Below are 10487 nucleotides of genomic sequence, written 5' to 3'. Positions count from 1 at the left end.
GCAATTAATATAGCTAGGGTATGAGTAGAGTTTATTAAGTATCAAAGTCTTTCACATCTTTTGTCTCCTCTGCCCAAATATTGAGATTTCCTTAACAAGGCTTTTTAAATTTTTCTTGTTGCTGTTAAGAGTAAAAACGAAGGAATTATTTTTTCTTCATCAAACTTCCCAGGGTGTAATCATGTTTAGGTGGCCCCTTCTGTCTCCCCATTGAATTAAAACTACTATTTCTGCAAGGCTGATCTGGATATGAAGTCCCTGGTGATTATGCTTATCTTGGACCCCTGCTGGGGTTACAAGCATTTGTCATATAGTTATTTACAAGCCAGATCTACAAAATACTTGAGTATCAACTTCAGACCACCTGTTTAGGGATTTAGCAGTGTAATCTATTGGTATTTGCTTTCTGCTAAGACAAGTCTTAATTTTGGGGAAAATACCCTGTCCTCATCTATTAATGAAAAATGGTTCAGGATTGGTATGAGTGTCTGAAATATCCTTTGAAACTATGGTCCTGGGAGAATGCCTTAGAAAGAGAGGGGCAAGATTGGCACAGCCCTGCTGTTTACACATACCTTTTTCAAGAAACCTAGGGAATTCCCCTAAAGAAATTCTTCTCCATTTTACTCCCATATGCCCTAATCAAACTTTTAAATCTCAGATTGGAAGATGCCTAAATAAAACCCCCCTTTGCCCCAATAAAAATGGTTTGAGAGGAAATTTCCCCAAAGGGCCTAGGGTTAATGTGCAGAAAATACCCAGATAATTTCTAGGTGTGAGTAATAAGCCCACCCAATCCTGTTGGAAAAAATAAAGAATGAATCCTATCCAATCCTACACCGTCTGGCTCAGCTCCTTCTTAGTGATGACAGTTAATAAGATAGCAAGTGCGTAGAGGTGGGATTTCGTAGGTCTTGCGTCAGCTGAAGCCTGTAGGTGATTGGGGGATGCTTGAGTTTTTCCTTTTTTTTGACTAATTATAAAGTGGCTCCATCTACTCTTTAGCACACTGACTTTGGTGGAGAGCTCCCCAGCTCTTCACCTCCATCTACATCAACAACCCACTCAAGACGGTAAGGAAAAGCATTATGGCTCTTGTGATAATGCTTTACTTTCTAACCTAGGAACTGCATTAAGTTGGCCAAGGAGCAGTGACAAGTCGAAATGCAGGCTATTGCTTTTCTCATGTGTTGCTCTCCCCCTCTCCCCTCAATCCTTTCACCCTCCCCCACCTTCTTCTTTCTAGAGATTCTCCTGGGACGCAAATTGCTCTGCTCCGCAATAAATACTTGGTGAGCAAACCAAGACACTTCAGTCAGTCCACACTCGATCCAAGGAAGCATCTCTGTAAGTAAACTTTGCTAAAAATAATGTATTTTCCTGGTAGGTTTGGAGTACCTACTTGCTACTTTTTTCCCTCTCGTTTTTTATTCCTTTAATTTTCCTGCTTTCTCTATTTTTCCTTTTGCAACTGAACTTGTATTAAATGTTTGTCTGTGTGTTCAGTCTTCCTTGATACTAAGCCTGGCCACTCATTTTCATACTTTAGTGAACTCTCAGTGTTCACAGCGTTCTAGGGAGGAAATATCTTCCCCGAGGAAGATAAGGTTTCTTGGGACGGCAGGTAAAAGAAAGAACAAAACCCAGAATATCTTGGTAGTCTCTAGAAAGATCCAACCATGATTTTTCACACTCTAGTCGGTTCTGGGAGGCAAGTAAAGAGGGTTACGTTTTCTCCTTACCTTGGGGCTAGTTAGATTTTTTTTTAATTGTAGCAAACGAGAGAGAGAGAGAGAGAGAGAGAGAGAGAGAGAGAGAGAGAGAGAGAGAGAGAGAGAGAGAGAGAGAGAGAGAGAGAGAGAGAGAGAGAGAGAGGGAGAGGGAGATCAAATCGTTTGTTTATAGGGATTGGCTTGTCCAGAAAGACAGAGGTCTAAGAGAAAGGCAAATGCTTGTTTATAGTTAGAATTTGTGATATCTGTTGCTCCCGCTCCCTTGTGTAGATCCTTCGGGAAGTAGGGAATGTAACCTGAGGATGAATTCGTAAAAAAAGCGGTTTTTCCTTAACGTTAGCAAAGGATGGCTAGACAGTGGCTGAGCTACGCATCCCACTCTCTCTTTGCAGCCCATGGCGCTGTTCCTGAGGCTCTGCAGTTTGCTTCTGGCTCTCAGCCCTGGTCTCTTCCTGACCATCAGGGCGGAATGCAGCAAGGACTGCACCTCTTGCACCTACCGCCTGGGACAACATGCGGACATTAACCCTTTGGTGAGTGTGGATTGGGGTAGAAAGAGAGAAGGTGCGGAAGGGGTGGGGGTGAGAAATCTTTGCTATTACATCTTGTTTCTGTTTTACCTAAAATACGGCATAAGTACTGAATCACCTCTTCATCTCAAAATCTAGACTCTTCTTGTTACACCTGAAGGAACTGAAGAGTAAAACTGATTTCAGAGCTAAGCTTCCTGTGTCCCGCGGGAAAGCTGGCTCCCGAATCCTGGCTTAGAGAAAAGAGAGGTGGGGGGGGGAGGGGACTGCCGGGGACTATTATGGATTGTTAGGTTTTTTTTAAAATGCGTAGTGGGTGTGTTTCCTTAGATTATCTAGATCAGTCCACTTTAAACAAAAAGATCCTCTGGCAGTTTTTTCAGGACCTCGGAGAGCAGCAGACGCACTGCTGTCCCAAGAGCACTGTCCCACAATGCCAATTCCTTGCTCCCTCTATCTCACCCTCCTCATTCCACTAGACACTAATATCAGAGTCAGTCTCCAAAAACTTTCACCTAAGTAAGGAATAAATAAGGATACTGACTTGTTGACAATGTAATGGTAGTAGAAAGACCATTAGATTTTGAGTCAGACTGGATCAGGTTCCTGTGCTGCTCTTCAATGTATGGTCTTGGGCAAGTCATTTCCCTCTATAGGCCTCATTTTCACCATTTTTAAAATGACATGGTTTGCCTAGATGATTTTAAAGATTCCTTCTACTTCTAAATTGAGTTTCACTGAAAGACTTAACAGTATCACCCTTTGCTGAAATGAGAAACAGAAGAGTAGGAGGAAGGGCAAGAAATTGATAGAGCAATAGAAATGAGAGAATGTAAGAAAGACAATGGGGATTTCATTTTTGCATTTTGTAATAAATAATAGACTATAATTTATCACACTCTGTAGAAGGTATTGGGTTGTACCAAAGAGAATATTAAAAAACAATGAGAAACGAGGTGGGAGTGGGTGGGGAAAAAAACTGATCTAGAACAAGTGACTTAAAACCAAAATAAAGTTCCCCAGAAAATTTATTTTGAGATATATTCTACATGAGGTACTCAAAAAATTTTAAAAACATTTTTAATCCTTTCCCTAAAGCAATGTGTTATATTTTAATTTCTGTGTGGGAGTATGGACCCTTGCTCAAATATGGTCCCAAAAACTTACTATATTTAACATACTTAACAAAATTTTCCAAAGTAGAGACAGTTTTTCTTGGGCAAAATAATGTAGTTCTAATTCACCTGTTCTGTGTAGATCCTGAATTATTATAAAATGCTAGTGTGTTGTTGAATAGTTATATGTGTACTGTATCCTCTCAATTAGATTATACCTTATTTATCTTGGTATTTCTCCCAGTATGTAGCTCAGTTCATATTCAGGTTGTTAAATGATAAAAGAATGAATGAATGAGTCTATATTGTGAAGGCTTTGTATAATCACAAAAGAGTATTCTTCCCTTCATCCTTCCTTCTTCATTCTCTTCTAAGCTTTAGGTTGACTGTGTTTAGAAACTAAATATAGAAAAGATTCATTTCTGCATATATAGTTTGTGTATACAAGAACTACAAACAGAGGCAAAGAGGAGTCAGGTATTAACTCTACAGACATGTACTCTGTATTTCTGACCATAAAGCTCTTCCATCTTAGTCATAGTCTGGTAACAAACTTTCACATTTGCACATTGGGACAATATGCACATGTTAACATAACATGTGTTATCCCATCCCCAGATATGTTAGCCAAATGAAAATGGAATTCCAAATTTTCTTGCTTTATGTGTTAAAATTAAGATAATCTGTTCACTGTATTTAAAGTGACTTTGAAAATCAACATTGCTCAATTGTTTTTCTTCTTTAATCTTTCTCTTCACCCAATTCCCAATATACTACTATTCTTGTCCTTTTCTCTTATAGAAGAGCTAAATTCTCCCCCAAATCATGTGTTGTTATGAACTTTTCTCCCTTTCTACTCTAAATCATTCCAGAACTAATTTGAAAATAAGCAGCATTTTTCAAAATATTCCTTAATACTTTGAGTGAATTGATAACATTTTTGCCTAGATGATGGTCAGAACCCTTTACTATGAGCCCTTTGACACAAATGGTCTCCTCAACAGATAAAATGTTCTCTAAAGAAGGCATTTTAATGGCTAACTAATAATGAATTTTGAATCAAAATAAGATTTATCCTCATCTAGTTAAAAGTCCAGCTAAGTGTCATAGTAGATAGAATGCCAGTCCTGGAGTCAAGAATACTCATCTTCCTCACTTTAAATCTGGCTTCAGACACTTATTAGCTATGTGACACTGGGCAAGTCATTTAACCCTCTTTGCTTCAGTTTCCTTATCTATAAATTGAGATGGAGAAGGAAATGGCAAACAAATCTAGTGTCTTTTGTCAAAAAAAACTCCAAATGGGATCACAGAGAGTCAGACATGGCCAGAATGAACAACAAAAATTAGTACAGAGATAAGCTGCTATGAAAAAAAAAATACAGTGGAAATTCTAACCAAAACCAAGTATTTGTGAAGAAATCCTCAAGAGAGTGGGTAGAAATTGCAAGATAGTTAAAAAAGAATACCCTCATCCCCACACTGTTTTCTATGAGAAAAGGCAGGGATCTAACTAGGCAAAAGTTGTTTGTTTTTTATCTAAAAGAAAAATATTAATTCATAACTTTATACTTTAACAGTAATTAACTTTAATGATTATTTTAAAGTGGATAGCCTTTTTCTAACAATAACAGGTATTGTAGATATATTTTGAAAAAGTTATTTATAAATGTGGCAAAATAATCTGTCTATATTTAAATAGTTTTCACTATCTGCATCACTTTTCGCCTTCTAACTTGTTTTTCTCCAAGTAACATTAAAAAATTAGAATATAAATTTTTAAATAACATAATTAGGGGGAAAAACAATATCAGAGTCCTAGAATTTCAAGGCAGAAGTGTTTTAGAGGTTATCTTCTTTGGCCTTCTTATTTTGCAGATAATGAAACTATTGCCCAGAGAAAATTTATTTGCACAAAGTTAAAATCAAGATTTTAATGCAGATCCTCTGACTCCAAATTCTTCTTTCAAATCAATTCATTTCACAGAACTCAATCTCAAGGTCATGCCCTTTGAAGGCAGCATGGTATTTTATAAAGAGCATTAGCTCTTGGCTCAAGAGATGGGAGTTCAAATCATATCTCCAATATTTATTATATGTGACTTCAGGCAAGTCACTTAGCATCCCTTGACCTATCCTAATTTTAAAAATAAGACTAGTTGTCCTTTGGTGTCCCTTCTGGCTCCAATTCAATGATTCTGTGCTTTATAAGACCCTAATTCAGAAGATATTAATTAACACCCACTCTTGATAGTTGATAAGTAAATAGAAATAAAGGTATAGAAGGTATTCAATTTATTATTTTTTTAATCCTTACCTTCTCTCTTAGAGTAAAAAAACAAGTCAGTTCCAAGATAGAAGAGAGGTAAGGGGTTAAGTTACTTGCCCAGAGTCACACAGCCAGGAAGTATTTGATACCAGATTTGAATCCAGAGCCTCCCATCTTCAGACCTGACTATTCACTGAGTCACCCAGCTTCCCCAAAAGGCATTCGGTTTATTAGGGTATATTTATAACAGTAGAAAAATGGGAATAATTTCCTTATTAAAACATATATATTCTTAATGCTGGTGATTTGGAATTATACTAAAAATATATATCACCGAGAATATTTCTTAGAAGTGTTTACACATTTTGAGCAGTAGACCTCTTGAGTAGAAGAGAATCTTAATAGTATCATTGGGAATAATACATCCAAAGTCTTACATTGTATAGAATTTCATTACTGTATGATAAATAAATGGATTAATGATATGAAGATTCATTTCTTTTTATAAATAAAAATTTATTTTTATTGAGAAACATGATATTCATTGAAAAGGACTTTCAATTTTGCAGTGACAAAGTGTTTATGAGAGGAATGGTCCTCAAATTTCCATACTTATAATATTTTAATTAAGTCAGACCTCTGAGTCAAAATTTTAGGACAAAAATGAAAAAGAAACATTTGTGAGATAAAAATGAAAATTTCCTACTTCAGTTTAATATAAAATTACCCTATAGCATTATTGGGCTTAATTTTTAATTTAGAACTTTTTTCTAATACTACTTTTGAATTCTTGTTGTCTATAATAAGAACAGTAAGATAAAGAGGAACAGGAATTTTGGGAGCTACTTAGAATAAAATTACAACATAGATAGTACATGTGTATGTCTACTTCAAATAATTAATTTTAAGCCAAATATATTTTAATGTAACATTTCTCTGATTACCTCCTGGTTTCAGTCACATAGGTAAAGTTGAATCAGCAATTAGCTATCATACAGTAAATTTGGGTCATCAGGATAATCAACCCAATTCAATATAATAACTCCCATGAGTGAAAAACATTTTAATTTAAAATTCAAATTTTAAATAACAATTATACAAGTTTAATTTAAAATTCAAAATTTAAATAACAATTATACTATAGTAGTTTAAATTCCATAATATTTGTAATTGCTCAGTGCTCAGAAGAGGATACAGGTAGTTCGAAGAACATCTGATTTTAAATCTTATCTCTGGCATATAATAAAAGCATGATCCTAATCAATTAATCCCTCAGCATAATGGACAACTATGAAAGACCATGCAGAGAAAATATCTTTCTTCACTGATAAAAGAGAGCAATATCCTATACCAGTAAAATCACAGATTCAGTCTCTGTCCCTATCCCTAAATATCCAGTCAGGTTAATAAAAGTTTATAGGAAAAAAATGGAGGTTATTTTATTATGTGAACATTCTCCTGCAATGAGAGCTAATTTCAATAAGTACAAATATTTCAACCTGATCTGAGTAACCTTTCTAAGAATTAGAGCTGGTGTGAATAGAAGATGGTGGTGTTTATAATATGTAGAATCAAGGACACAACATCTTACTAATGGATAATTTATTTTTCACAGGCTTGCACACTAGAATGTGAAGGGAAATTGCCATCTGCCAAAGCCTGGGACACCTGCAAAGAGCTTCTGCAACTGACCAAGATGGATCTTTCTCAGGAAGGAACCAACAATCAAGAAGAAAGCAAGCAAGATGATAGTCATCTTCTAGCCAAAAAGTATGGGGGCTTCATGAAAAGGTATGGAGGTTTCATGAAGAAAATGGATGAGCTATATAGAGTGGAGCCAGAAGATGAGATGAATGGAGGGGAGGTCCTTGCCAAGAGATATGGAGGCTTCATGAAGAAAGATTCTGATGATGATGCATTGGCCAATTCATCGGACCTGTTGCTGAAAGAACTTCTGGGAACAGGAGACAACTCTGAGGCAGGACGTTACCAAGCAGGTAATGAGAATGAGGAGGAAGTGAGCAAGAGGTATGGAGGCTTCATGAGAAGCTACAAAAGAAGTCCAGAACTGGAAGATGAAGCAAAAGAGCTACAGAAAAGATATGGGGGCTTTATGAGAAGAGTTGGAAGACCTGAATGGTGGCTAGACTACCAGAAAAGGTATGGTGGATTTCTTAAGCGCTTTGCTGATTCACTGCCTTCGGATGAAGAGGGAGAAAGTTATTCCAAAGAAGTTCCAGAAATGGAGAAAAGATATGGAGGATTTATGAGATTTTAATCTTTTCCCATCAGTCCCCAAATGCCCTGCCCAACTTTCCTTTGGAAAGACTGCTTCATTGATCTTATTTTATTGTAAGGTGTTGCTTGCACTGTACAGTTTTTTTTACTGTCCTAGTTAACAATACAACCTTAAATCTGTAATTTCAGTTCTTGTGTTCTTTTGAAGGTCTGCAACTTCTGTTCTAGTCCAATTTAAGCCACCCTAGTAGTTTTCATGCTAATACTGTTTTTGTTTGTTCTTTACTTTAAACAAAACATATAAGTGCTTACTTGTACATAGATGGAATAAATTCCTCATACCAACTGCATAATGTGCTTTGAAAGTGTCTGTTTTCCACATAATGTTTAATCACTCTAAAGTTTTCATTATCCTACAGTGAAACCCACAATCGAGCAGTAAACAGATAAGCACTGGGCAGCCTCAGACCACTGATCTACATCTCTCCAGTGATCAAAAGATTTTTTAAAAAGATTTTCCATTTAATTTGCTACAATTAACATCTTAGATCAGTAAAAAAAATATGGAAATGAAAATGATCCTATTGTTGCTCTCATGTCTGCAAATGACTTGCATTAAAAGAATCCAAAGGACTACCAACTTCAGGTCTGACCTTGCATACAACAAGAACCTACACTTTCTGCATTTAAAATCAGTTGTTAACATTTTCTCTCTAATGCATACTGTTAAGACAAGAAGGAACCTTTGAGGTTTTTTAACATCTTTCTCATTTTACAGTTGAAGAAAAGGGGGCCTAGAAAGGTGTAAGTGATTCATCTAAGATTATACAACTTAATAGTGACAGAGAAGACAACTTAGAACACAGGTCTCATGTCCCGAATCCAGTACTATTTCCCAAACTCAAACATCTGCCCTTCCATCAACCCTACTTTCAGACCCAGGTACTTTACCTTCAGTAATTGGGGCTTAATCAATAAACAATTAAGTATGCTTCGTGCTAGATCCTTTGAGGGTTAAAAATAAAAGGAAGATATGGTCCCCAACTTCTAGCAGCATGCTAATAAATGGTATTATTAAGAATAGCTTCAACACTGAAGACAAGTACCTATACATCTATGCAAGAACCAACTATTTTAGACAGACATGGAGAGAAATATACATGTGTGTCCTGGGAAAGTTTAGAAAAATGAATTTTCTCTGTGGCTTCTAATAGGTTTGAAACTTCCCTCTAAGACTTGCAATTTGACTTTTACACAATAAATATATGCCCCCCCAATGGAATTTCCTATCATTTCAATTACATGGATTTTTAAAAGTTAGAAATTTTAAGTTTTATTTTCTGAGAGTGATGGATGATTCAAACACTTGATTTTAACTGCTCATCTGGGACTTACCTTCTTGGAGAGTTGTCTGGAATACTAATAATATATGTCATTTGCCCAGGGTCACACAGTGAGTATGTGTCAAGAGGCAGGACCTAAACCCAGGTCTTCCTAACTGAGAGGCTAGTCTTCTATTCACTATTAGACTACCTCCCATTAAAAAAGGAATATAGATAATAGGGGTTGGTATTTTTTATGGAATCTTAAGGTCTTCATCTCTTGATCTTCACAATATCCCTGTGAGTTAAAGTGTTATAGTTATCATCATCTTCATTTTTAAGAATAAGGAAACTGAGGCTCAGTGGTGCTTACACACCAAATAAGTATTAGAGGTGGGATTTAAAATTTGGGGTTAAAATTCTAATCCAAGTTCCAATATTCTTTCAATGTCTTTAATTTTTATTGCATATCCTATGCACTTCCTCCTCCCCCCCCCCCTTTTTTTTTTGGTGCTCCAGACAGCTTCTTTAACTGCCTAACTCTTCCCATTTAAAATTAAAGAATCATAGAATTTCCCAAGGGAGGAACAGCCTATTGGGACATTTAGTTCAACCTGCACCTAAGCTGGAGTCTCCTCCATAATATCCCTAATAAGAATTCATTTAGCCTCCAGACAAAGCCCTCCTACTATGAGCAACTTACTTTTTTGGAGACAACCCATTCCTCTTTTGTACAGGTCCAATATTGGAAAAGTTTATGTTTTGTTTTGTTTTGTCTAAGACAAAGATGAAATTTCCTTCTCTTTATCTTCCACCAAATACTCCTCGTTCTATTGTCTAAAGCTAAGCCAATAATTTATTCTAATAGCTTTTCCATATGACAGTCCTTCAAACATACAGAAGTAATTATCATATTAGGCAAGGAGTCAGAAGATCAAGATGCTAGTCACACTGAAGTTATGAGCAATCTACTCATTTACAAATATGGAACCTGAGGTCTGGAAAGTGGATCTGATTTGCAATGTCAAATTTTTATAATGTCATGTCCCCCAACAACAAAAAGAATAAAAATGATTTCTCTTCTATATGATAAATATTCCCAGTGCCTTCACACAGTCCTCCTAAGGCAAGGTTTAAATCTCCTTGAATGAATATATCATGTGGGACATTTTCCTCCAGAGTACCCCAACTTGTCAATTCCCCTTCTAAAATGTAGTATTTATAACTCATTGAAATACACCAAATATGGGCTAAGCAAAAAGAGACAATAAGACTACAAA

At 36.1% G+C, this 10487-nt stretch overlaps 1 protein-coding gene across 2 annotated transcripts; it reads left to right on the top strand.

Annotated features, from left to right (window-relative positions):
- Window positions 1-800: 800 nt before the first annotated feature.
- PENK (proenkephalin) lies at window positions 801-8235 on the top strand. 2 transcript variants are annotated; one of them, XM_001368487.4, is made up of 4 exons: window positions 801-1073; window positions 1247-1347; window positions 2126-2266; window positions 7263-8235. In XM_001368487.4, exons 3-4 carry the CDS (start codon window positions 2129-2131, stop codon window positions 7923-7925), a joined length of 801 nt encoding a protein of 266 aa, XP_001368524.1. In that variant the 5' UTR covers window positions 801-1073; window positions 1247-1347; window positions 2126-2128; the 3' UTR covers window positions 7926-8235. The 2 variants fall into 2 exon arrangements, with proteins under 2 accessions (XP_001368524.1, XP_056679917.1); XM_056823939.1 differs by lacking the exon at window positions 1247-1347 and having other exon boundaries at window positions 1012-1073.
- Window positions 8236-10487: the final 2252 nt, after the last annotated feature.

Source organism: Monodelphis domestica, chromosome 3 (assembly GCF_027887165.1).
Source record: "Monodelphis domestica isolate mMonDom1 chromosome 3, mMonDom1.pri, whole genome shotgun sequence".
NCBI lineage: Eukaryota > Metazoa > Chordata > Mammalia > Didelphimorphia > Didelphidae > Monodelphis > Monodelphis domestica.
The sequence above is the reverse complement of the archived record's forward strand: the minus strand, read 5'-3'. Positions and strand labels throughout refer to the sequence as shown.